The 27204-nt window shown below is 45.1% G+C and overlaps 2 protein-coding genes across 13 annotated transcripts in view; one reads left to right on the top strand and one right to left on the bottom strand.

Annotated features, from left to right (window-relative positions):
- Positions 1 to 218: 218 nt before the first annotated feature.
- On the bottom strand, positions 219 to 26228 carry NBR1 (NBR1 autophagy cargo receptor). 10 transcript variants are annotated; one of them, XM_039516370.1, is made up of 23 exons: positions 26085 to 26228; positions 25547 to 25775; positions 23515 to 23625; positions 20646 to 20708; positions 19274 to 19292; positions 18352 to 18374; positions 17340 to 17558; positions 16506 to 16607; positions 15084 to 15301; positions 13814 to 13978; positions 13004 to 13210; positions 11596 to 11755; positions 10768 to 11055; positions 9971 to 10123; positions 9356 to 9431; positions 8682 to 8792; positions 7813 to 7974; positions 7551 to 7685; positions 4580 to 4943; positions 4210 to 4304; positions 3404 to 3485; positions 2458 to 2563; positions 219 to 461 (listed from the first exon to the last, which is right to left on the bottom strand). In XM_039516370.1, exons 2-23 carry the CDS (start codon positions 25685 to 25687, stop codon positions 285 to 287), a joined length of 3177 nt encoding a protein of 1058 aa, XP_039372304.1. In that variant the 5' UTR covers positions 25688 to 25775; positions 26085 to 26228; the 3' UTR covers positions 219 to 284. The 10 variants fall into 10 exon arrangements, with proteins under 10 accessions (XP_039372304.1, XP_039372309.1, XP_039372303.1 ...); XM_039516375.1 differs by lacking the exon at positions 25547 to 25775 and having other exon boundaries at positions 26085 to 26198; XM_039516369.1 differs by lacking the exon at positions 26085 to 26228 and having other exon boundaries at positions 25547 to 25860.
- BRCA1 (BRCA1 DNA repair associated) overlaps positions 26166 to 27204 on the top strand; it is a 46330-nt gene continuing 45291 nt past the window's right edge. For all 3 annotated transcript variants that reach the window (XM_039516362.1, XM_039516363.1, XM_039516364.1), the window contains exon 1: positions 26166 to 26416. The gene's annotated coding sequence lies outside the window, so the exon portion shown is untranslated. The remainder of the gene's footprint in view (positions 26417 to 27204) is intronic.

The raw sequence follows: 27204 nt of genomic DNA, 5'->3' as shown, positions 1-27204 counted from the left end.
CTAGATACAAGAGATTTAGTATCAAATCAGATTTAAAAGTTATTCAACTATCTATCCAGTGTCTAAAGCAAAGTTAAAATTCTGGTCTTTGATTCATAAAATTCTGAGACGCAAGTGGTGTGTTTGAGATTTCAGTGAAGGAACAAATCAAGAATTCAAGAAAAATGGAAATGAAGTGCTTCTATCCCCCAACCCCAAAACAGAAGGAAGCCTGGGAGTAGTCTGCTGCTGTGGTGTTTAATAACAGTCTGGTCAAATATGGGTGCTTCGGCTACCAGGAGGAGTCAGTATCTGCTGGTGTACCAGTCATTGTTATTGATCTGAAGCAATTCGGTAACCACTTGCACTATGTTATAGTTGTGTTTCTTCAGCAGTCTCAGGTTTAACTGCCTGTCACAGAATCCCATCTCACATAGATTGGCTAGGAGAGTGGCAGTCTGCTCCTCTGTAGTTGTAGACTGCTTAAAGAAAAGAGAACCCTTTAAATTCAAAATACTGAATTGACTGAAGTCATCTCTATTTCAAAGCAGAAAACTTAAAAATACGTTATAAAAAGAGATTAAAGCTGATCTTAGCTTTATTTGCAGCTGAACTTGTTTACAGTCTCTGATATTTTAAATGACCTCACTTTTTAGGGTCTCATTTAGCAACTGAGAATTAGTCTGCATGGGCCATCTAGCGCAGCTGGTTAGTGCATTAGCCATTCAGAGATGGATTAAAGTATCGACTCATGTTCCAAATGAATCAAGGTTACCATGTCCTACCCTACTGAAGTCAAGAGGAGGATCACCCCTCAAACTATGCTTTTTGGGGCAGGGCCCAGGTACAGCCACCTTTTATATGTGGTTGTACATTTCATCACCCTACATAAAAAAATGTGTATGAAGAGCAATCAGAAAGGGGTAGAACTGAAGTCATGTTGGGGAACTTGAAATGTCTGCCAGCACTATGGCTAGTACTAAGCAGTGCTACTGATTTCACAATAAGCACCAACTGTCCTAGTTTACAGAACATTTTAGAAAAATCAGTGCTTTCTACCCAGAAACATCTGGTTTATTTTATTTTAATGATATATCAGCATGTGTTTAGAAATCAATGCAAGTTACTTGCTGGAGAAAACCCAGAATGATCCTAGGACCGTGAGCAAATCATTATTTTAATGAGTAACTTAGTTATTTTCACGAGTAACTAAAGAACCATTATATGCTCACTGGCCAGAAGATGGACTAGATGGGAAAAAAGACCTCAATGGGTATGTCTACACCGCAGTTAAAAACCCTTGGCTGACCAATGTCAGCTGACTTGGGCTGTCAGGGCTCAAGGTAACAGGCTGTTTAACTGCTGTGTAGACATTCAGCCTTGGGCTGGAGACTGGGTTCTAGGACACTGCAAGGTGTCAGGATCCCATAGTTCAGGCTGCAGCCCAAGCCCAAAGGTTTACAGCACAATTAAATAGTCCCAGGAGCGCTGCGAGCCTGAGTAAGCTGGTCCAGGCCAGCCGCAGGTGTCTAACTGCAGTATAGGCATACCCTAAGAGGTCTCTCCCATTTGCAACTTTTATGGTTCCATGCTGTCAGGAAAAACAGTGCAAAGAGACCTATAATAGGGAGGTAACTCAGTTCCTTGCCATATTGGAATATACGAAACCTTAAACAGCTGCTGAGATTTATTAGTGGTGGAAACAACAGTGAGATGATTAGCCAATCCCAAAAGGCATACACAACCAAGCAACAGATGACTGTTATTACACTAGATAAAACAAGGGCCTGCGGATACTCTAAAGAAGTCATGGGCTGAATGGGACACAGGTGATTCACTGAAAGGCAACTGATTTTTCTAGGCTGAGTGGTTGAAACAATTCTCCTTCTTGCAATTGGCTGAAAGTTACATTACATTGGATTATGATGACATCAGCTGTCCAACTGCATCACTATCTTATACAAGTCACTCCCTCCAATAACTTCCCCTCAACTCAGTCAACAACACATAACTGTAAATCTGTCCTGGCAAAGGAAATAGCATATCCCTCATTTTTGCATCTTAAACTGCAGACTAGAAATAAACCTTCCAGACACTGGAGTCAATGTGATAACCATACAGAGCTCAGCTCTGGCAGTTCAGCCCTTTTGACATGATCCGACTTTTCAGATTTACTTGGTAATTAAGCCAGTTATTGCTTTGTATGAACTGCTAGGATTACTAATGTCCCCCAATCAACCAGCTGTTTGGCTTTCCTGAAGTAGTCAGGGACGCTGTGCTTGAGTCTGCAGTTGAAACAGTTACTGCCAAACCTGTTTAATATTTTCCTGTTCCAAGAGTAAAAGGACAGGAGTTTTACCCCTGTACAGGGTAACAAACTCACATAATTAATATTTGTAATGCAAGGTTAAAGTTCTAAAAAAACAAAAACAAAAAACCTCCACCCATAGTGCATCAGAAAACGAGAGATACACGTACCTGTTCTGCAATGGACTGTCCAGCAAACAGTGCTTTGTAGGCAGAGGCAGCAACAGACAAAGCTCCTTTAACCAGTCCTCCTGCAATGCTGCTTCCTTGGGGGTGTCTGTGGAGAAGTGTGATGTTATCTGAAGTCAGTAAAGGCAAAAAAGTGTATTTCACTTATGGTATCTTCCTGTTAGAGAACCTACTGAGATTTAAGTCTCATTGGAGAAAATGGGGTATTATCCAAAGGAATCATTCAGAAGCTATTTGTGAAGGTCAGTCCATTTCTTTCAAGACACCTTATCAACATGTTTTATGAAAGTATAGACACACTTAACAGCTTTCTACAGTGGAACTATTCTTTGCTTGCCCACAGAGAACTACAGGGTTGTACGTGGGTATGTAGCAGCATACTGTGTTGCCTGCCAAATACCTCTCTCAGAACAATCCTAACACCCAGATTTGCCATTACCATTTCTGGTCTCTATTGGTGCCATCTACTTAACCAGATACTGTGCCTGGTCTCTTGACCATTTTCTGTTTAGATTACTATGCTGTACATCCAACTCCCAACATCTTTAGAAGTTGGTTGCATTCTCACTGCGTCTTTAGTTTAAATTTTTCCCAAGAATCTGAAAGACCTGGAGGCAACAAACCAGATTTTCAGAAGGACTCAGCTCCAACAGAAGCATGCAAGTCAAGGGCCAGATTTTCAAAGTGCTCATCAACTTTGGCCCCTTCATTTAGGTGCATAAATCCGAGCAGAGCTCTTTTAAAGATCTGGCCCCATTGAATTCGGCACTAATTTCTGAAATCGTGAATTGAACGTTGCTAAGACAGGCTCCCTCTATCTCCACAGTTTACAAAGAGAACCTATGCGCTTAATTGCTTCTCTTAGTTCAAAGAGATGGAAGGCCAAAGTGCATCAATTCTGAAGTGATAACTGATTGGTTTCAATTACCTTGTGTATTCTGGGCACTTTGATTTATTATTATTTACAATTCTTGACGGTCCTGGTCCAGGAAAGTCTTCATATCTAGGCTCTAGAAATAAATCAAAACAAGTGAGCAGGTGCAGTCAACAAGCATAGTAGACAGCTGAGGTTTGCGCATGTGAACTGAAGTGAGTAGTGAGGTTCCTACAGTCCTCAAGAAACTATGTTTAACACAGATATCACAAGCTTGTAGGCAGACAGTTCACCATACTCTAAGCTGGGTGCTGCAGCTATCCAGTGTTTGGGGATCATGGGATAAGAAGAGAGGGAAAGTACAGGGGTACTTATCTTTCACCCCCACTGCCCTTTTTCCCCTGCACCCTCTGCATTCAGAAAGCACCACTAAGACAGACTGTTTTCCACAGTCCCACATCTGCCTCAGCAGATCTGTCTTTGCCAGAAAATGTGGTCAGGATTAGCTAGCACATCTCCAAATCCCTCCCTTCAGGCACACATCTACTCAAACAAGAAGTTAACCATTGCTGGTTGGATAAACTGAAAAGTAGAAAGGGATCATTTGTGTATAAAAGAATCATTCTGACTGTATGCTGTACGACTTTACCCCCAAAGAATTTATAGTATAAAAGACAAACATACAAAGAGCGTGGGGAGAAACTTTGCCTCTATGGCAACTGGCAGATTTTAGACACTACTTTAATAGAAATAATATGCTGCAGAACCCAACAAACAGGTGACAACAAGTAGCCCATGTAGTTAACAGTATATGTTATGAAGCAGCCGCCTATGGAATTTATAATATATGCTGCAGGTACCTTGTCTGATTTGATCAGGAACAGCTGAAGGTATTTCCTCTGTAAATGGCAAATTTGCTTTTTGGAGACCATGACTCTGAAGAGAAGAGGGGTTCCTGCAAAAAAAAGTTATATATAAAAACCATGTAGAAAGATACAGAAGCAAACACCGCAAACCTCAGTTCTGGAGTCAGTACAGGCTGTACAGACGATTCTTCCTTTGAACGGTACAGCAGGATCTGAGACATTCATACTTGCATATATACTTTTCAAACAGCACAAATGTAACTTTTTCAGTTTGCACACAGGGCTCAGGCTGTGCCCCATAGACATAGAAATTCTATGTTTAGCACTTTTGTTCTTGTCACAGTAGCTCCCACACCCTCCATACCTTTGTGGCTGGGGTAGGGTGCTGACTATCTCTGGGGTCAACAGTACTGCATCCAACGTCTGTGAAGTTGTTAAGATGTCGTTGATATTATGGACCTGAGGCTGGCTCTCTCCTTCTGGGATCACCATCTCCATGTCAGTATCTATCGCTCTTTCCAAACTGGGCTGAGAGAGGGCAGAGCTATACATAGACTCTCCCAGCGGACGGCTGGTATCGAAGCACTCAGGGAGAATGATGATATAATCCTCTGAAGAAGCAGAGGACACTTGGCTTTGATCTTCATCTTTAAAATCCTCCTCCTCTTCATACTCTGCATCACTAGGCTCCCCACTGAGATTTGCTCCATCAGACACTGCAAGTTTCTCTAACAGAAGAAAAAGAACGGTGTACTAGAATTTTGCCATTAAGACCAGCCTGGCAACAAAGGCACCATTTGCCTACAAACACAAAACAAGAGCTCAGAAAAAACGGCAGGACCTTTGGTGCCAAGGCTGGCCAGGTTTTCTTCCCTGTGTGCACGTGGTGATGGTGTGGCCTGTCGACTGGCTGGGAAGCAGACCTTGTCTAAATGACCTTGGCATGACATTAGTGGGGTTGCACTTTGTCTTTGCTACTGCCTGGCCTTCCAGCTGTATATCAGGTTGTTTATCCAGTGCTCACACCGGGACAGAGGGGTGAGGAACTGCACTAGGCCTGGGTACTTGAAGTTAGAAAGGCACTGTGACACTGCATCCCATATTCTTCACAGTGATATTATTATAATATGATCATGGCATAATTATGATGCATTTTGTACAAGATGGGCCATGTGAGGGGTTATTGGAAACATTATGATTTGCTGAATATGATTATCCTATTTGTATGCATGTTTCATTTTTGTATCTAAAGTTATGAATATTGACTATGTATCTGTATTTCAAATGTGCTTACTCTGGGGGACTCCAGAACTAGCCTTCCAGGTACAACAATGAAGCCAGACAGTGCTGATTGCCCATCAGCAAAGACAATGGACCCTGAAAGAACTTAACCTTCCTGTAAACATTCCAGACAGTCTATATGGCTCCTATGACTCTGCAAGTTAAGCAAGGCCATGTGACTCCAGACTTCCATCTTGGGATGTCTGTATTTTTCCACAAACTGGTCTAGGAACCAAGTTTAAAACAAAGGGTTCCTGCCATATGCTAGAGCAATATAAGGCAGAGAGTGACATCTTCTCTTGTTCTTTACTCCTCACACAAGAGGACTCCTGGAAACACCTGAGGAACAAAGACTGAACTGGGGGAAGTGCTGGACACAGGCTAAAGGGATTTCTAGCCTGCATATGAGAAACTTGGGGAATCCAAGCAATAAAGCAAGTGCAGCTTGTGCTTTAAGAATCTGCAAGCCTGTTTGTACCATCACTCAGGGTGAGAAACTACTAATGTATATCCAATCTATCTAGTATGTTAAGCTTAGTTTGCGTTTGCGTTTACTAGGTAATCTGCTTTGATCTCACTTGTAATCTCTCTTTTGTAGTTAATAAATTTGTTTTTGCTTTATCTAAACCAGTGAGTTTGAATGAAGTGCTTGGAAATCTTAGCTCAAGGGGCAAAAGCTGTTGCATTTCCCTTCCACATTGGGTGGGAGGCGAACTGGATAATAAATTCATACAGCTCAGGGTTTTGACCAGGGCAGGAAGGTACGACTCTGGGGTCCTACACTGAGAAGCGGGTGGTTATTTTGGCTGTAGCCTCTCAATTGTTGGTTCATGCAGTGGCTGGTCAGAGAGCCTGCGTGTAACTGCAGCTGGGTGTGTCCCTGCCTCTGCGATTGCTGATGGAGGTGTAGGATTGGGAGTGGGTCTGCAACTTGTCACAGCAGCATAGTGTGAGAGGAGTCCAGGCTGGTGAGTCAGAGCGCTCCATGGTACCCCAGTTCCAGGTGGCACCCCAGGGAGAACCTGTCACAGCTACCTCCAGAAGTGACCAGGTAGCTGAAACCTCACAACCACACAGATCAATTGGGCTTGCAACTCACCTCCTTAGGGACTGACTGCAGAGTACAGATCTACAGAGTGCACCCCATCCCGTGGAAAAAGGGAGAGGATGTGAGAAAGGGACAGGTCGTATTATTAAGTGAATGCAAAATGCAACATGCACACTAATTACAGTGAGGACTTAGAAATCTGAGCCTGATTGTCAGTCTTTGGCTAGGTATGCACCTATACACAGGTTACCAACTATCAACACAAAGAAAGAAGTGCTCCCATCTAGTTGTGCACACTGGGGCCATGTCTATACTTACAAGCTTACAGCCGCGCCGCTGTAAGAGCGCTTATGTAGCTGTGTTATGTCGACAGGAGAGAGCTCTGCTATCAACATAATAAAACCAGCTCAATGAGCGGCAATAGCTAAGTTGGCGGGAGAGCATCTCCTGCTGACATAGCACTGTACACACGAGCGCTTCTGTCAGTGTAACTTATGTTGCTATGGGGTGTGTTTTTTTCATAACCTGGAGTGACAAAAGTTTTTCCGACATAAATGCTAGTGTAGATATGGCCTAACATGGACACAGGCTGAAAACCAGGCCCTTCACCTAGTGTTACAACAGGCACCTACCCAACTAGAATTCCCCTTTCAAGTTTTCATTAGCCCACTATAGTTTAATTCCATTTTGCAGAAGAAAACTGTTTCCAGTGCTGCTCGGCTAAAGTACAGACACAGATTTTTTAACGCAACAATGATTCCCTTCCACGGACTTCTTACTGTACTTCAGAGTTCATCACAATTTTTATCATGGGATCCATTATAGCTTTAGAGCCATTAGAGTCAGGCAGTCAAACACACCTTTGACCCCACTGATTTTTTTTTTTTAAGGCAGCTCTAAATCAAAACAAGAATTACTTTGAGAGAAGTCCTGTCCTGTGTTAAGAAGGAGGTCAGATTAGATTATCACAGTGGTCCATTCCGGACTCAGAATCCATTTCACTTACCAAACCTATTTTCTTCTGTCTGTTCGCTCTTTGACCCCATTTCCTTGGGTTTGGAAGCGGAATTACTTTTTGTCCTAACAGCTTCTTCACTTTTTACACTGTAACTGAAGGTGTCTTGTAGTGTTTGCAGGGAGCCTAATAGAAGAAACAGGAAGAACAGTTAAAATGCCGTATGCACCTTCAGGGTGAGGCAATTTCTTACCAAGGTTCAGCTGCACAAAATTAAATAAAGCCACAGAACTCAGCTGAGGGGAGCACTCACTCTGCAGTGATTTCTTCCTTTGAGGGGGTTTGTGGTCAGGTGCAGCATCTAGGGTGAGTGAGCGTATAACTGTTTCACATACAAACTGAGTCCCACTCATGTCCTCCTCCCCTTCTTCCAAGTTCACTGGATGTTCAGCCTTCATTTTCACCATGTGAGCATCTGCAGGACAGCAGGCTTCAATTAGCACTTTGCAAGTGAAGTACTCCAGGTTATTTTAGTACAGCTAGAGGAATGTATCACATGGACCGTGTGAAAGGCAGCCTGACCAGGGCAGAGGCTAGCACAAGAAAACCTCTTGTTTTTCAAATGTTATTATTTATTTGAAACAGATACATTCCACAGTTCACTTCCTTTAAGTTAAATATAAGTGAGCAGAATCTTGAGAAAAGCGTGGACCAAAGAGACTGCAGTGTTCGGAGCATAACTCAATGCACCACTGCAAGGGGGGGTTCTGGATCAATGCTGGGGATTTTCTAACTGCTGTTTCTCACTGGATCTAAAATCCACGTGAATCCTGCAATCAGAGTGGATCAGCCAATGGTAGATTATGAGCCAGGCATTCTCATTTGCTCCTCCTTAGAAAGGGTTAACAAGAGTAAACATTTGTTTAAGTCACTAAAGTAGTTTGAACTCAGACTCAGCGAGCAGAAATGCTGAATAAGGAGGAACCATTTTCGCTGCATTTCAGGCTACAGTGGCAATTTAAGGCAATAAAAAGGTTGCAATGAATGCAGCTGGAAAAACACACTGCTGCATTTGGTGGTGGCAGCAGGTAGAGTTCCTGGTTCCCACTTACAGACCTTAAGCTGCTAGCAACCTAGAGAAAATGGGAAATGATCCTGGGGACTCCAAGGGTGACTGCTTACCAGGTACTGGTTTAAATCCACTCCCCTCATTCTCCTCCTCTATCTGACCCAAGCCAGGCTTCTCTATCAGAGGGCTATCATGTGGCAGAGGAGACATGCATGGAGTCATGTCTGGAAAATAAAGGCAAAAAAAAGTTTATTTGCATTACAGGAGACTTCCTGCTAAACAAAAGGCAACCTTTCAAGCAATTAGCCATTTTTAGGTTTAGCACCCCCCCCTCAGGTTACTTGCTCCAAGGCTGATGGGGGCCGTAGGTGTCATGAACAAATACCTCAAATAGGCTTATCTATGATGCTCCATTGATACTGGCTGGGTGGGTGGACAGAAGAGCAGCCTCCCTTGAGGTCCATCACCTTGTTCATGGTGATGTGAGTGAGAAAGGGAGTCAAGAATGAAAGCACAAGGGACCCTCAAGATTCCCCTTGGGCCAGGGCAAGGCCAATTCTGATCAAAGTGTGGAGAAGACACTGGAGCTTGGAAGAGCTCATTACTCTACCTCTGTGTCTCAAGAGGCAAAGTCTCGCATGCAGAGTGCCAAATCGCTTCTCCAGCATCACAGTCCATGGAGGCCCAAAGGGAGAATCAGCTGTCTGCATGACCACAGTCATACTCCTCTATTCTAGATCTCCTGGAATGGGAGCTGCTGTGCACCAGAATTTAAGAAGTTCCTTACCAACAGGAGTGTTGTGTGGCACTCGCTCCAGTTCCTGCACAATGTTAATGTCCAGCAGCTCGAAGGACAGCAAATCCTACAGGAGGAAACCCCAGATTATTTCCATTAGTGTGCCCTGCACTGCACCCCCCCACAGAACCTAGCAGCCCCACATTTATTATAAATAAATCTACTCCACTTCTCCAAGGGCCTCAGAATTTCAGGCAGACTGCTGCTCTCTAGCAGGACTCTTATGTCCAATGCCGAAGAATAGTTGTGTTTTTAAAATCAGTGAATGGCCAGAAAGAGGGAGACTATACAGTGGGAGCAATGCACAAACAAATGCCCTTTATTAGAGGCAAAGGAGGGAAGGTTCCCATATAACTCAGCGTGGAATAGGTTCTACTCGGGTCACAAGATGGGTGGCATTTCTATTGTAGTGGCAACAAGTTCCCACTACTGGTTGCTCCAGGGAAATAGTAGTTTTACTGAATCAAGAAAGCTGTGGCCTGTATTTTCCTGAACCCAAAACAGCTGACAGTTCAAGAAGACAGGCAACTAACCCCTGTGAATATCTATGCACTTAACTAAAACCAGGGCACAAAATCTTCTTTTGCCTTTAATTTAGTATTTTACCTGTGCAGTAAGGAGATCAACTGATGGGATGTAAAACTCTCTCTCGCTGGGGATATTTTTAATCTTCAGAGGGATGCCTGGCACTGGCAAGTCTGTCTGCTCCATCCTCTCACCAGCCTCCTGGCCTTCCGCTTCTGATTTTGAAGAAACCACCTGCAAAAAACCAAGGGTGGGGAGGAGATACATCCCAGAGGCACCTTAGATTAACACCCTCTGATGTTTGCAGGAGGCTCAAAAATATAGTTATATAAAATATGAAGCCAGAATGTTATGTAGAAGGACAGTATAAATATGAAAAAAGCCTCATTCCACCTACTTGGAGCCTTATGGACAGGTGCAAATATCGTAAGAGTGGTGTCCTGCAAGGTTTCAGTTACAACAAAATCCAAAAAAACCCAGCTGTAATATACGACAACAATTAATTCCAGGTTCGGCAAAGCAGCAGGTAATATGGGAGGCAGGAATAGCTCAGTGGTTTGAGCATTGGCCTGCTAAACCCAGGGTGAAGAGTTCATTTGGGCCATTTGAGGATTTAGTTGGGAATTGGTCCTGCTTTGAGCAGGGGGTTGGACTAGACTTCCTGAGGTCTCTTCCAACCCTGATATTCTATGACAGCAACTACTTCAGCAACAAAGTTAGGCCATCTTTTTTAAACAATGGGAAACAACTGAAACAATCCCCAACACTAGATCAACACTGCGGGCGGATGGAAGCAACTACACCATTGCACCAAACAGAAACAGACGCTATTCTCTCTTCCATAGGCAGATTCTATCATATCAGTTTGGGATACTTGCCTCATTTCTACAGGAATCTTTATCCTTTAGAATAGAACTAGAGGTCTTCTGATTCCTCTCCAGGCAGGCAGTGACTGCGGAAGGATCCACAACAATACTGCACCAAACTCTGGGCCCAAACTGCTCCCCCTTGTGTGACAGCCGCCAATGAGAAGCGTAGGTCCCTTCTAGAGCAGGAGCAATAAACTCGACCGAGACAATCCCCACTTGCCCTGCTGGCAGGGATGGCACCAATACATCCTTTTTTTCAGAAGACCCCAGGGTCAGATTTCCCCACATGAATTTCAGCTGAAGGATAAAAAACAAAACCAACTAGTTTATTGGCACCCTAACCTCTCCCACACGCACCAGCTCTACTCTTCCAGTGGAGGACCTGTCTAATGAACCCTTCAGACTTTCTATGTAAGTGGCAGTCACAGCAAAGGCTGATAAAATATTGATGTTTCAGTTTTAATTTTGGTCTAGACTAATGAAAGAAAGAGGCTGCGGTGCTATGGTCAGATGTTTGTATGCGTGATAGAAGCAAAAGCTGATGTATGATAGAACGACCATGCTGTGGGACCCCGCCTTGGCAAGTCACTAACTCAATATAGTTTCCCAAGGTTATGGTGGTCATTAACCCCTTTTTTTCAGTCCTCTGCCATCTATTCCTGAGGACTGCAAGAAGCGTACTCTTCTATGAAGAGACTAGCCAGAACCTGAGGCAGGTGTTGCTTTGACCGCAGTCAGAACCAAAATCCCGGTCCATAGCCAACGCACACAAACTTTACCTCCTGGAACTTAAGTGATTTACAAGTGTGAACACAGCAATAGCAAAGGGGGGGGCACCTTGGTGTCTGAGCTCCACTCCACGTTGCCAGTGTTCTTCATTCGCCAGTGCTTGATAAACTGTGTCCCTGGTTGTATGTGAGTCCCATCAGGCAAATTCTCATCCACGAACGCTGCGCTCAGTGTAGGGACAACTCTTGGGCAGGGCTGGACAGGACTCCTGAATACAGAACAGAGCACAGAAGCCGCTCTGAAATTGACTGAATGAAGCAGACTGACCTATTTCAGTTGTCATCCTCCTCCTCAGCCTGTGGAAGCAGAGCCAAAGCCCTAGCATTTTAAATAAATCTCTTCAACTTAAGTTTTAAAATCCACCATTTAAGCAGTTGGTCTTCCTTTGCTTATAGGGGTCAAGATAAAACACTTTTCTGAAAACTTCCCCTAGTATAGTTACAACATTTAAAGATTTATATTAATGAAATAATTTGTTCCCAGCTGGTTTACTTTCATTTGACAGTTCTTTGGCCTAGATTCAGCAAAGCATTTAAAACACATACTGAAATGCTTTGTTGAATCAGAATACTAGTATCTAGTCAGCCTCATCATTTCCCCTGTTAGGACTCTCCGCAATAGATGGGTTTCAATGTTCCCCACCCACCCACACAAAATTTGGAAGGAGGCTTAGGGACATGTTCATTTAAACACAGTTTCAGGTCCTGCACTACAATTCAAATTGGTGTCCTTTAAAAAAAGTGGAAATATTTCCTACTTAGCAAATAGGTAACACAACTGAATCTATTAAACTCTCCATGAGTATAAAGTAGCTCCAACTAATGTTAATTGGATTCAGACATACGTAAAGGGAAAAAATACACCCCAATGATTTTAAGGGAATGAGAAACCAGAGATATTATATGTTTTAAATCTGTACATGCATAAAGTAGAATAATGGAAAAACTCAAGCAGACTTCGCTACGTGAAAGACTCCCATCTAATGGGACAAAAGGGTGCTATAGCCTCCATTCTTACCTCAGCATGGTCTTGTGCAAAAACTGTGCACATGGAGTACAGACTAGATTCCAAAAGGAGCCAGTCAGGAAGACCATAAAAACATGCAGTCTGTTCAAATGAGGCACCAAGTCAACCTCAATTTATGCTGCCCTCCCTCCCTGTTACACCACCTCAAATTTAAACCCCTCACGCTCTCCCAACTCACAACATGCCCAGTTTATGCTCCATATACACCTGTTTTCAGATTTTTGGTAAGGGATAGGATTTTAACAAACAGCATCAAACCTTGCAGTCCTCAATAGGTAAAAGCTCTCATGGACTCTCACTGGAGTCTCCAGGATTTAGCCTTTCATTATTTCATAAAATTCTAAATGACATTTTAACCTCATTGCATCACAGGATCAAGAAATAGCACAGCAATGCACAAAGCGCTGCTCTGGCTCCCAGCATTCCTTACATGAGGGCACTGGGCTGCAGGCTCTCTGGTTTGATAGCGGGTGAGCTGGTGATCTCCAGCGCATGGACAGAGTTCCACAGGTGAATCTTCCTGTGCAGCTTGAGCTGCTTTTTGAGCTCTCGGACTTCAGCCTTGCGCTGTTTCTTCTCCGCTCGTAATCTTTGCTTTTCTGCCTTCAGAAATCTTTTGTCCATTTGTTTCTGGAGCCTGCAAATAAAGATATCCAGCTCTGTACAACATACACTTGGCAACCAAATTGGAGTTCAGCTTCCAACAACATAAATTCTAATTCTGCCAGGAATGTTTCATGGAACGCTAAATGAAAAACCTCAGGCTTCTATGAGCAATATCCCAGTGACATCTTCTGAAGGGCACATTTCCCAAAGGATGCAAATCTGCGACACTACCTGAAGAGTAGCTGGTGAAGATATTCATTGTGGCCCTGATGAAAGAGCTAACCCACGGAAGCCACATTAACATATGTGGTATCACAGGGACATACTGAACTCGTTAGGTCCTGTAGAACCCAGCTATGAGACGAGAAAGGAGAAGAAACCTCTGCCTAACTATCTCTTCCACCTTCTTGCTGAAGAGTCTAGGACAGTCTTGGATTTAATGTGGCACAGTATGCTACTCTGCTTAGTCGTCTACTCCATATTCTGGAAATAACGCATATGCCAGTTTCTACTTCTTGCTTTCTTCTATATCCACCATAAAAACCTAAACAAAACCCCAAATATAGGTGTTTTCAAACCGCCTCCTGCAGACCAGAAGAACATTGCCATGTAACTGAGGCAGCTACGCATTTACCTAACTTGCTCCAGAGTAGCAGGGAGACGAGGAGAGAACTGCCCAACGCTGTATGTCTCTGAGACACATAGAACAGGTCTCCGCAACTTCAACAAGACATGATTAGGATCATGTGCATATGTCCCTGCCTCACACGGTTCACAGATACTGTAGGCTGGGCACACACTGCAAAAGAAGTAAAGGCAAGCAGGTTACTTAAAGACAAATAAAGGAAGGGGTGTGTGTGTGTGTGTGTGTGTGTGTGTGTGTGTGTGTGTGTGTGTGTGTGTGTGTGTGTGTGTGTGTGTGTGTGTGTGTGTGTGTGTAAAGAAATCTTCATATGGGTAACACCCCCATCTCCCTAAAGAAGCAATCACTGCATCGGAACCTCTGCATATTAGACAAGACTGCTTGGGTGGAGCAGGAGTCGACTTCATCATTTGTGCAGCCACCTCTATCGGGAACATTCTTTCCAACCCAACTCCATCCAGGACATTGATTCATTTCCTCCTTAGTGTCACATCTTAAAGCATGCCCTTTCTCAGCTCATGAGTGACTGACTGCAGATTGTTTGCAACAGAGGGTAAGAAAGACTAAGCAAAATTCTCTGTAAAATATACTGCAGTACAGTGGATGATACAGTGTAGGGGACAGGACACCAAAGCTCTTAGCAGCGTCCCAGGGCTTTAAAGCAGATGTACTGATGAAATGGAATTAATAGAAGTATCTCAATCTGTACACTCTGAGTGACAGAGGAAATATACATCAGATTGAACTATGTCAATAGCTACAGTTGCTATTTAGGCCATAAGAACAAAGCATTTATTTTTACAGAAACTCAAATGGCAGCTGCCCCTTTTTATGGGATTTGTGTTATCACACAGCACTTAAGAGACCTATCAGTAAGACCCTTATAAATGTATCTGTAATGCAGGATTCAGTGCTTTGAATTCTGATGTGGCTATGGAGAGGAAGAGGAGAAAAAAAATGTGCAACAGCCTAGTAACCAATCATGACCAACAAGAGAACTATTTACTGAAGACATCATGATCTCAGATCTAGGCCCATATGCCACTGAGAAAGTTGTCAAATCACCAAAAGTACTGGCACAGTTGCTGATTATACAAGACATGCAGCAATGCACACAGGAGCATCTGAGACAAGGATCACACCCTGTGAATTCAAACTTTGGAGATTTTTCCAAGTGCCAACAATTTCTCATCCTATAATGCATAGGCATACAACACTGATATGTCACTCTTCTAAACAACCAGATGCCATCAGACTGTACCTGCACTGGTAGCGGATCCCCACAATCTGGGCGTGGCAGTTGCTGCAGGAGATGAGCCAGTCACACTGGCTGCCTTGTGTCGACTGGGTCTCTGGAGCGGGCTGTGCTATTACGGTGGAGCTGCTGGATGAGTCTGGGGGCTGATTATGAAGGATGAGCTTCTCACTTAGTTTTTGCTCAAGTTTCTCAACAGTTTCTTTAACTACTTGTTCCCTAAACTGAGGAAAAGAAGGTGGTCACCAATGGCACCTGCCTGGACAACTTTAGGTTTTGGTCCACATAGTCCCAATATTCCCAATTTTTAAGACAGAAAGTTCATTGTTAATCCCTTTTCCTCTCCTGGCATCTTCCAGACTGAAATCAGTGGAGTATCACCCTCCTCAGACAGTCAGTTGGCATTTTACAAAATACCAAACCACTTATTTTAATGAATCAAGTTTATAGCAGAAAAGCAAACAGAAGATTCTAAATATTGACTCTATGGCACAGCTTCCCAAGCAAGTCAGGTAGCTCTGGGAGTTAGGTAAGTTTAGTATTTTCCCTTAAACTCCAGGTTTGCATGGACCTTCCTAGACAGCAAGCAGGTCTCCAGCCTTCATTTTTAGAGGATCCCTAAAACTCTGAATCCTGCCTTTACTTACCAGATCCTACTTTAAATATCACTAGCTAGCGCCTTATAAATAAGGGGCTGCTTAGTTTGTGGTGCTATTATTACAGGGATCATTATGATTTGGATTAGTTCAGGAAGGTAGTAGCTGATTATTCCTGGCTAGTCAGCTCTCCTGTGAGTTTGTGTATTAAGGAGCTGATCAACGACAACGATATTAATAACCCATATTAACAGTCTATATGTTATACCCACTTGTCTCCAAAGAAGTGTTACCTTTAGTGGCCTAGCCTCTCTTAATTGCTCTGTTTATGTTGTGGTTCCAAGTCTTTAGAAGCCCTGAGGGCTACACCTGTTGAACTGGTCAAACAGGACTTTCTAAAAGCGGCACCATGTTCTACGTAAGTTCTTCAGGACAATGACCATGAGATCCTAAGGGCTGTGTGGAATGCAACATGGATTCTACCATGAGAGTCTCCCGATGGAAAGAAGGAGAATCCCTAAACTACTCCAACCCTTGTCAAAGCTAAGATTATTTAAAATCAGATTGGACAACCCTTGTAAATGTTTAACAGGGAACAATCCAGCTTTGACAAGGGATAGAGCACTTGTAACATTCAGTGTGGACCACATTTTAGGAAACGGCTACACTATAGAACTGTGGTGCCTTCTTGATATTTAGAAGCCAAGTGCCATATGCTTTAAGGAAACCACATTAACCAGACCTATACTTGTAAGAAACAAAATCCTCCCCCCATCCTCCACAGTGTCTCACATAAATCTTTGAGAGGACAAAGATCCAAGGAAATACTTACTAATTCCAAGTAGCTAGTAAACCACTCTGGAGGCTTTTCATTGGTCCCTTCAGCTTCGTTTTGATTTAGCTTTTGCTGTAGAGCCAAAAATAAACTGCAAACCTTAAATATATAATTTCCTTGTATGTATCTCCAATTAATTTGGGAGTAATCAACAAAAACACCAAGTCCAAATATATACCACCACCCCCCCCAACGAACAGCTAGGAGAGTTCTGAACATATTCCCCTCAAACACCTTTCACCATAAACAGAGTTTCAGTCTCCTAGAAGAACACTGGAAGCCACGTAAGCAAGCCACTGTCTGCATACACTAAGTTTACTGAAAGCTTCCTCCATTATTAGCATTAGATGCAAAATTACACACTGACAGCTAGAGAAAATTACTTGAGAGCAGCTAGTTTGTAGCTGAGAATTACAGAGGGAATCAAATTTCAGAGTGGTAGCCGAGTTAGTCTGTATCAGCAAAAACAACGAGGATCCTTGTGGCACCTTAGAGACTAACACATTTATTTGGGCACAAGCTTTCGTGGGCTAGAACCCACTTCATCAAGGCTGTAGGAATCTAACAATCATACCTCTTCTAATGTTTAAGACTCTGTCCTCAACATTAAGGATTCCTTCATCCTAATATCAGACCAAACAAATCTCCCTCAGTTACATCCAACCAACTTTATTGATTTCAGTGGGTTTGAACAGGTGCGACCAAGAGGCAAAATTTTGACTCAAGCCTCCATCTCGTGTACAGGTAGATGACTACCAGCCTGCAATAATATGCTATCCAGTGAAACATTTCAGAATCATTTGTTTTGAACAATGCAGCTCTGTATCCTACCTGTGCTGTGGTTTCCCTTTCAGCCTTTAAGTCCTGCCCTAAGGCCTGAGCAAGCATGGAATAGTGAGAGAGAGGTCGCTTTCCATCTTTGGGAATGGACAGGTTTTCTAATCCAGCTTTTTCACAGACTTGCGTGGAACAGGAATGCGAAGTTTCACTTGGAAGGGAGTTTACTTGATACACTTTCATTTGGAGCTGATTTCCTTGTGTAGCTGCAATCTAAGTAAACAGTGCATGATACATACACTTCCCATTCTCGCCATTTCACAAGCAACAAGCAAGTTTTCCTGAAGAGACATTTCCGTCATACCGTTGTAGTATAAGCCAAAAAAGCAAGTGACATTCCAGACTACAGTCAGCTGGTCTCTATTACCAAATAAAATCATAAGTCATAATATAAATGGAAGGGAAAGTAGACAGAGCTTCTGTAGGTTTTGCTAAATCCACAACAGAGCAGTTTATCTGACCTGATAAACAGGATGACTATGAAAAACTTTAGCCCCGGAGCAGTCAGGAGATAACTTCACAATTCTTTTGTTTTTGAATATTTAAACGTTATTTCAAGAACAGAAATTCAAAACTGAACCAAGTGATGAAAGGATTTTTCTTGTGCTAGTTACACAGCAAGTGGTTTACAGTTTATAGCTGCTCTAACAAATTAACCTTAGATACAGCAGCTGAGCTCACCACCACTGTAGTTTACATTATTCAGGAATGCAGGTGATAAGGCCTTTAAGAGTCTGGAGACCATGCTTTCGAGTCCCTTTTACATTCTCTGCATACTGTTTTGTTTTTTAAGATGGGAAACATTTGCTAAGTCAGTGTAACAATATTTTGGCCTGGAAGAATTATTCTAATAAAGTCTTCAAACTAGCATCTAAAACTAGACAACTTTACAACCAGGTTGTTCTGATTCCCCACATGCTACATGCCTGAGAAAAATCCAGCACTACATGGATTTCCATTATAGAGATTTTTTAAGATATTAGAAAAAGTTACAGGGACCAGTTACCTTCAGAGCTTCTTCATATTCCTCTAAAAGAAAAAAGAAGAAATGTTATGTCTGGGACATGGAAATAGTCACACATGGGGGCATTTAGCATATGCTATTTGGGTTCCTGTGTCAGGACGTGAGTGCTCTTCCTCAGGGACTCAATAGCATTTAAAGGGCCTTCTGCAATTTACAAAAGTAGCACAAAAGATAGTATATGCACCTGCAGTCTGGCAATGTAACATTCCTCCCTTCATTTCTACCCATTTCTCATAATTCCCATACAACCAGCCAATGGATGACAAAAAAAACCCTTAGAACTCCGCAGAAGACCTGAGTGTCAGGACCTACCCGGGTAGAAATTCATGACATCAGCAGCCTTGATGGACAAAACAGCCCTTCATTTATGAAGCGCTTGAATGAGGAACATGATAAAGCCAGCATCCAGCACCCAAGCATGGATTCCCCATCCAGGGAAGTTTAGGGGGAGGAATGATTGGGAAGTGGTCCTGCTTTGAGCAGGAGGTTGGACTAGATGACCTCCTGAGGTCCCTTCCAACCCTGATATTCTATGATTCTATGATATTCTATGATTCTATGATCAGATGCCACTCACACAAAACAAAAGCAGGACAATTCCATGAGGGCGACAGAACTAGCCAACCCTCCACAGGCTTTTTAATAACTACAATTTAAAAACCATCTCTCTACATAGCTTCCAGCAAAGATAATAAGTCAGGGAGACAACAGAAGGATGATTAAAAGGAGAGTTTTAAGAATAGCAGCGCTATAGATTTTCAGAAGCCCAGACCTTCCCTCTTCACCACTGAGATGCCCTGACTTGGCACTGCCTAGCAGTACCATGTTTCCCCAGAAACCTAAGCAGTGCTATTATTTTACTGAAAATAATAAACCAAGTATGAAAAGCAAAGTAATACCTTACCTTCGCTATTGACAGAGACCTGTGAAGAGAAATAATAGTGAGCAAAAGCCACCACATCATTAATATTTCCTATTACTACTCCCCATATTTTCCAACTACATTTGAAAATGTATTCAAATAAAATTATTTCTTATTCAGAATTTCAGAAACACTGTCTTAGTTCTGTTACCTCATCCTCATCTCCACCCAGGTGTTACTTCATCCTGTTGCATCTTGTTATTAACCTAGATTGTATGCTCTTTGGGTCTTTTTACTAGATTTATATACCAATCCCCAACTGAGGCCTCGAGGCACAATCCTGTCTACTAGAAGCAAGTTGGAGAAGATTCCATCCGTGTCTTTGGGCCATTGACAGAAACAATCATACGAGCAGGGTCTGACCTATTACCTTTCAAGGTGTAATGCTCAACTGAATTAAACACAAGCCAGCCCCATCTCCTACAGTTTGCCTGATTAGTAAGTGTGCACAGAAAAGTTACTAATCTGTAGCATAAGATAGATCCTATTTCATCACTACACACTGCTGATTCTGAAGATTCTGGGCAAGTTTAACAAAGAGAGTACCTAGTCTTCATAGGTGTGCCTTAAAAGGTAAAGGGAGACTCCATTCCTGTAATCTTTTTCTGGAGACAACACAATACTGATCTGTTTGCTAAAGTAAAGTACCAAACAGGGCTCTCCTCAAAGCTTCCAGAAGTGTTGTCTTTTCTCCCAGCATACAAGAAGAGCTGTGAGCTATCCAACAGGGGCAGTGTTCAGGAGCTATCTGAGAGTTTTATTGTGATCTAAACCTCTAACTATATATTGAGAGGCAGTGAGTGTGTCAGGTTATGCCACGCAGGAAGTTACCCCAAAAGAACAATTACAAGTAGGCAATTTATTCACTCGGAAGGGAAGCATCACTTCATAGAGACCATGGAGTTTGAATAAGACATGCAAAGAAATTGAATGCTTCACATCATAGTAACAAACCTAAATTTTCCATGAGAAAAGGCATGGAACTAAGAAGCTAGGGCTTTGCAGTGGCTGGGAACACAAGTAGCTACAACCCTGTGAGTCTTCAGGAACAGGAACATCCCTCCCACATAACAGCATGGAACTACTACAGGTTTTCAGTAGGCCATGGGAGATGGCAACAGGACAGCAGTGTTCCATCTTTTTTAAACAGGAACATCTCATTTTACAAGAGGGGAAACCAGCAAAGTGAATCTTGCATGTGGAGCTTCAGCGTTCCAAAAGGAGTTAACTCGGACCTAACACAACACAAACCATTTGCCTGAACAACCAGCTACAAACCATCAATTGGTTACTGGCCTCACACAAATGTTGGGGGGTGGGGGAGACACACAACAGGAATCACTAACATAAGTACCTCATCATTATCCTCATCCATGTATTTGATCTGAATGTTGTTTAGATCAAATGAAACTTTCACCTGCAAGTAAAAATAAAGAGTGAGACAGGAACTCAGCTAGTCATACTTATTAATAGGGGAGATGGTTAAACTCTCTCCCCTCCCATTGTCTCTCATTTGAGATCAATTAAGTTTTATGAAATCCATTTTTCTGCAGTCAAGTTACATCCCTCTCTCTGCCTTTCCTTTAGGCCTTACACAATTTAAATACCTATCATGACCAAGGGCAATACTCCCCTTTGATCCCTTCTTCCTTAGTTAATATGCACCTAAACCCAAGCTTCATTTAGCAACCTTTTCACTGAAATGGGATTTACACAAGGTTAATGGTTCTATTCTGTGTAAACACCCTGCGGTAGGGAAAGGCTGAGGCAAACTATTCTTAAGCACCTGCACTTTTACACAAACAAGCAATCAGGAGACATGGAATCTGAAGAGCCTTTTTTCCACATACCTGCTTCACTTGTCCCCTTGGGTTTTCAGATACTGAAGCTACACAAGCACTCAGAGTGAAGTACCTTACTCCTGCATTACCCACTGCCTAATATTCTGCTCTGTGGGACCACACAGAATCTCTAACTTCATGTGTTTCAGATTCAGGAAAATGGTTCGATGCAGCCATTCTGTATTTTGCATTAGCAGAAGACCCTGAATGGCTCCAAATGAGCCATAAACACAGGCAGATGTTTCCTACTGTGATAAGTCTTTGAGGGCCATGTATGTTTTCGCAATTATGAAATTTACATAAGCAAACAATCCTTTTTTTTCCCCAAGGAGATTCAAGTCTCTCTACTTGACAGAAGGAATAATTACATATGGGCCAGGTTTCTGCAATTCTGAGACTAGTAGAGACAACCAGTGGGGATGGAAGACAAGTGAAAGCTGAGTTTCTTATACAGTAGTTTCCTGAGAAACTGAGCAACTCCCCAGTGTAATAACTACAATCAGTGTAGCGTATCAGGACAACAAATGCAGTTGTCCCCAGTAGTATACCCCAGAATCAGCACCTTTGAAAAGTGGTCTCAGCACTCCTAATAGAATCCTTCTCTGCAGGTTTATCATTGCAGATAATTTATAGATAAAATGGCAAAGCTCCCAGTTGAGAAACTGCAACACTGAATGTTTTGGAGCATCTGCCCCAGCATTCAAGTATCTCAATGGAGCTATAGGAAGCGCTGCAAGTGACTCATGTCCCTCACTCCCGGTGTGAGTAGGAAATTGGAGTACAGACCTGATGGTCCTGTCCTTTTCTGCCCCTTAGAAACATCTGAATAGCTTGTCATGCCAAGAAAGTATTTTTGAATCTGAACTACAACGCCTCCCAGAACATTAAAGTGCCGCTCTCAAGGGAGTTAGTGCTGTTCAGTTCCTGAATACAAGGATGAGAGCTGTGAAGCAGGGCCCTTTCCCAAGATGTATCATTCAAAGATAATAGCCAAGTCTTAGATAGTGATGGAAAGTAGAGATATAAACTGATAACTGCCCATTATGTCAAGATGCATCTTTGTGAGGGTCTGAACAGAAGAACTAACAAACAAAAACAGGAAAAAGATGGGGGAGTTACTGCAGGTGGAAATGAATTTGGTGCATTATTTCTGCTATGGCTAATGGATTGTGAACTCTCCCAGACAGCTATCCCAGTGAAAGAGTTTAACTAGAAAATGTTGGAAATGCAAATCAAATCTAACACTTTTCAGCGACCAGTCACCTACCATATGATATACAGATTGGTACAAGTGACTGTATGAGTCTACACACACAGCTTATATGCAAGATAAACACTTGCATCCAAAAGGCAAACCAGTCCATAAAAAAGCACTAACATAACAAGAAGCTGATAACTCGTATGTCAGCAATTCCACTGCACCTCAGAACAAAGATCAAGTTTCAGGAGAACCAGTCATAGTCAACGCAGAGAACCATTAAGGTACGTCATTTCCCTATATCTATTTTGGTCGGGCAGGGAATTAAGAGGTTGAGGACTAGTCAGTGCATTTGATGGTGGAAAAAGCCTAAATTTGAATCCTTAATAGTTGTTAGTGCTGTGGAAAAGAACAGGATATGGAGACATTACATCTTACTTTCAGACAAGCCAAATGAAAGATTCATACTTTCACAATAAAATATAATTTCACCCCAAAAACTAGCTTGTTGCATCCAATTTTAGAAAACACAATTAACGGTAAAAGTGAACGAGATTGGTGGGATTTAGAGAGACAAAGAGAAAAAAAAACAGATGATAGCATAATTATGACTCCCACGGCTGAAAAGGAAAGGGAGAGAAGCTTCATTTTTAAAGTTTTCACAGATTAATCAAACATAAGAACTTCACTATGATTTTGAAATAACATAACCAAATTGGATTAGTATTCAAGGTAACTTGAGCTTTAGGTTAAGTTTACTAAGGCCATGTCTACACTGTATCAGCCATGTGCTCCTAGTGTGGATGCAGTTTATAGCAACAAAGCTGCACTTTTACCGTACTGCCACCACTAAAGAAAACAAGATATACCAGTAAAAGTGCAGTTTTGCCAATATAACTGCATCTACACTAGGGGCTTCTATTGGCACAGCTACATTGGCCAGAGATACTTTTCTTCACATCCCTGACCAACACAGCTACGCCGGCAGAAATATGTAACATAGACGTAGCTAATAGTTTAATGAAGTCTAGAGGATCTTGTGTTTAACTGCATCAATAAAAGGAACTTTAAGAAATACAGTTGCCTATATTAAAAATAAATGTTCTTTAATTCCTAGATTTCTATGAATGTTGGAAAGAGAAAGGATAGTATACAGGATCCATCAACTCAATTACAAAACTCACCATGGCTTCTACATCAGCCCAGGTAGTGTTTGATGAATCTGAAACCAGGAAACTCTGAGTCTCACCTCTAAAAGTCACACTGAGGTTTACCTGGGGCTCCATGCTGTGGGGCTATGGAAAAAGAAAGATTGTTACCCTAAAATATGTTAAGACATTTCAGGCCAAAGTCTCTTCTGTGGAAACGGAATGCAACTCCAGTGACTTCACTGGAATTGTGAATTTAGTCCTTAATATTTAAGATTTGAACAAAGACTGTTAAAACAACAAAAGTGATCTTAACTAAAATGCTTGCAGCCCTTTTGTTTGTCCAGGAACTAATGACAGCTTTGCTCACACAAAGAACACATGAGTTTTCAGCTATTTCTCTTCACAAATTAGCCATCCAACAGAGACTTCAACTGGAGTCTTGGTTCCGTGTCAATACTGGAAATTTGCTACATCTCTTCCAACAACTGTTTGCATTGCAACGTAGAGTCAGGCTACTAGTAGCAATTCCTTCCCTCAGTCCTGAAGGGGCTAGGATGTATTCATGATTGATCACACAGCTGAGTGAGTGATCACTGCCCTTTCAGGCAATCTCCACACAGCTTTTCTCTGTGCTTCAGGTAACCAAGCTTTTCTGGCACTCTGTTTTGTAGTCAATACATTTGTGAGAAGCAGGAAACAATAACTAGATTTTGCAGAACCTGCATTAACCCCACTACTGCTAACCTTAGAGCATCAGGCAAGCCCGCTTGTGGTCCAGGGGGCCGCTCCCAGGCTATATTTCCAGAGGAAACTGCCCTAAAGCTGATGCCAGCTGTGAGAGGGCTACCTAACTCCTCGATAGGATTTAAAGCCAAGGCCACTCCTTTCAAACTTGGATGCCCAGAACCCAGCTTTCAGGAGCTGAATGGTCTCTGGGATAACAGCTACCAGAGATCAGCACCCATGCAAGGCAGAGTGGGTGCCTAACTCCAGGTGCGGGATTCGCTGCCTGTGCTAATAACGCAGGCCCACAGGGCAGCCAGGTAGTGAGAGTGCAGTGCCTTGTCCATGCCTGGGGGCTGAAAGCGGTAACGGGGCAGGTAGAGGGTACAGAGTCGGACGGGGGAGCAGAGGATCAGGCCGGGCAGAGGACGCGGGTCAGAGTTGGCTAGGCTGAGGGACCAGTGGGGGATCAGGGGGCTGGCGGGCCAGGCCCCGTGCCAGTGGGGCACCCGGGACGGTGAGGGGCTGTGACCGGGCCGGGCCCAGGGGGCGGGGCCAGTGGGGCTGTGACCGGGCCGGGCTCAGGGGCGGGGCCAGCGGGGGCTGGGGCCGGGCCCAGGGGCCGGGAGGGATCGGGGGCTGGGACCGGGCCGGGCCCAGGGGCCAGTGGGGATCGGGGCTGGGACCGGGCCGGGCCCAGGGGCGGGGCCAGCTGGGGGCTGTGCCGGGCCCAGGGGGATCGGGGGCTGGGGCTGGGGCCGGGCCGGGCCCAGGGGCGGGGCCAGCGGGGATGGGGGCTGTGACCGGGCCCAGCAGGGGATCGGGGGCGTGACCGGGCCGGGCCCAGGGGCGGGGCCAGTGGGGCTGGGACCGGGCCCGGGGGATCGGGGCTGGGACCGGGCCCGGGGGATCGGGGCGGGGCTGGGACCGGGCCCGGGGGATCGGGGAGGGCTGGGACCGGGCCCAGGGCCCAGGGGATCGGGGGAGGGCTGGGACCGGGCCAGGCCCAGGGGAGGGCTGGGACCGGGCCAGGCCCAGGGGAGGGGCTGGGACCGGGCCAGGCCCAGGGGGGGAGGGGCTGGGACCGGGCCAGGCCCAGGGGGAGACCGGGCCGGGCAGCCGCGTACGCGGCTGGGCAGTGACGCCGCCACTCAAGATGCACACACAGCCCGAGGCCTGCAGCGAGAGGCTTGTGACGGCCCCCGAGCACGGGGGTCGGCTCAGGGAGCCGGCTCGGAGTTCATGGATCTGCCCCGGGGTCGGGCAGGGGGCACCGGGAGAAGTACCCGGCCGGGCTCAGTCTCCCCCTGGGCCGGGCCACACCGCCGCTGGGGGTCCTTACCCGCCTGAGGCCGGTCCCGGCAGGGAAGGGGGGCGGTTCAGCGGTTCCCTGGGCAGGGGGAGGCTCCCGGCGCCGCTCGCTCCTCACTGTTGTGACAGAGGCTCCTAACATGGCGGATTCACCTCGTCTGCCCCGCACCATTTACTGCCACCCGATTGGTCTGCGCGCCTGCCACTCACAGCCTCCCTCCTTTGGATTGGTCTCAACGATGAGGGGTGGAGCCACGTGTCTGGGGACCACAACAATAAACAAGAGGGGCGCGGGAGGCTGGATCCGGGGCAGAGCGGTTCCCAACACCCTCCACTTCCGGGGTGAACTACCGCTGCCGGCACGCAGCCCCCTTAGGACGGCAACTCCCGGCATGCACAGCGTCGCCGCCGCAAGTTTCAGCGCACGACGTTCCCCGCCTCACCCGGAACCACAACTCCCAGGATGCCTCACTCTGATTACTACAGTTCCCAGCATACACCACTCCCCAGCGGGTCCGGCGTGTGCAGTGCACGCTGGGAGTCGTAGTCCCTGGTGGGGCGGCATGTACCTCCTAGGCTGGGCCTGGCTCCAAACATTGCCCCACTCGGTGAGGGACTCCAGGCCTGCACGAACACCAGGCCTCGCGGCTCGCTTTCCGCCCGTGACGGAATAAACAAGCCCAATGGTCACATGGGGCAGCACAGCCAATCAGGTGTTCTACCCTGTGACTCTCACTTCCGGGTGCGCGAACAGTCATGTGGCTGTGGGGAGCCAATACGGAGAAACTCTTCTCCCCATGTGACGCGAGCTCGGATATTTGATTGGCTGCTTGGGTGCGGTGGTTTCCTAGGTGATGGAAAGGGCGCGAAAAACCTTCAGATCGAGCGAGGCGCTGGGAGAGTGAGTGTGCGAGAGGGCCAGGGATTGGGGAGGGTGTCAGGGCCGGCGGGGATGTGTGGGGCGGTGGGTAATGCCTGGGATGGGGAAAGGGAAGAGGACATGTCTGGGGCCGGCCTGGGGTGCAGGGGTGGGGCAGTAGGGGAGGGGTAGCGGCTCGTCGACGGGGCAGGGCGGGGGAAGAGGTTAGGCAGGGTTCGGGTGCGGGGTAGGGGTGGGGGTGCATGTGTGGGGCAGGATGAGGGGGTAGGCCGTAAGCTACTAGGGCTCATGTGCAGGGCAGGGCCGGGGGGGGGGTTAGGCCCTAAATTGACGGAGTTCAGGTGTGGGATAGGTTCCTAAGCTGGTACGGCGTGGGGGTGCATGTGTGGGGCAGGATGCGGGGGTAGACCCTAAACTGACAGGGCTTGTGGGTGGGACAGGCTTTGGGTGCAGGCCCTAAACTGTCACGGTTTGGGGATGGGGCTGCATGTGTGGGGCAGAGCCCTCGGGGGTGTGTGGGGGGTAGAGCTCTAAACTGACAAGGTTTAGGGGCTGGGGGGATGTGCAAAGCAGGATCTCTGGGGGTTAGGGGCCAAGCTGGTGCAATAAGCCCTAAACTGACAAGGTTTAGGGGCTGGGGGGGGATGTGCAAAGCAGGATCTCTGGGGGTTAGGGGCCAAGCTGGTGCAAGGGGTAGGCTTGATTCTGGCAAGGTTTAGGGTGGGGGACATGTGTGGGGCAGGATCTGGAGGGATAAGCCCTAAACTGACAAGGTTTGGGGGTAAGGGGCATGGTGTGACAGGGCACGG

Source organism: Mauremys reevesii, linkage group 27 (genome assembly GCF_016161935.1).
Source record: "Mauremys reevesii isolate NIE-2019 linkage group 27, ASM1616193v1, whole genome shotgun sequence".
NCBI classification, from domain to species: Eukaryota; Metazoa; Chordata; order Testudines; family Geoemydidae; genus Mauremys; species Mauremys reevesii.
This window is presented reverse-complemented; position numbering and strand designations above follow the sequence as displayed.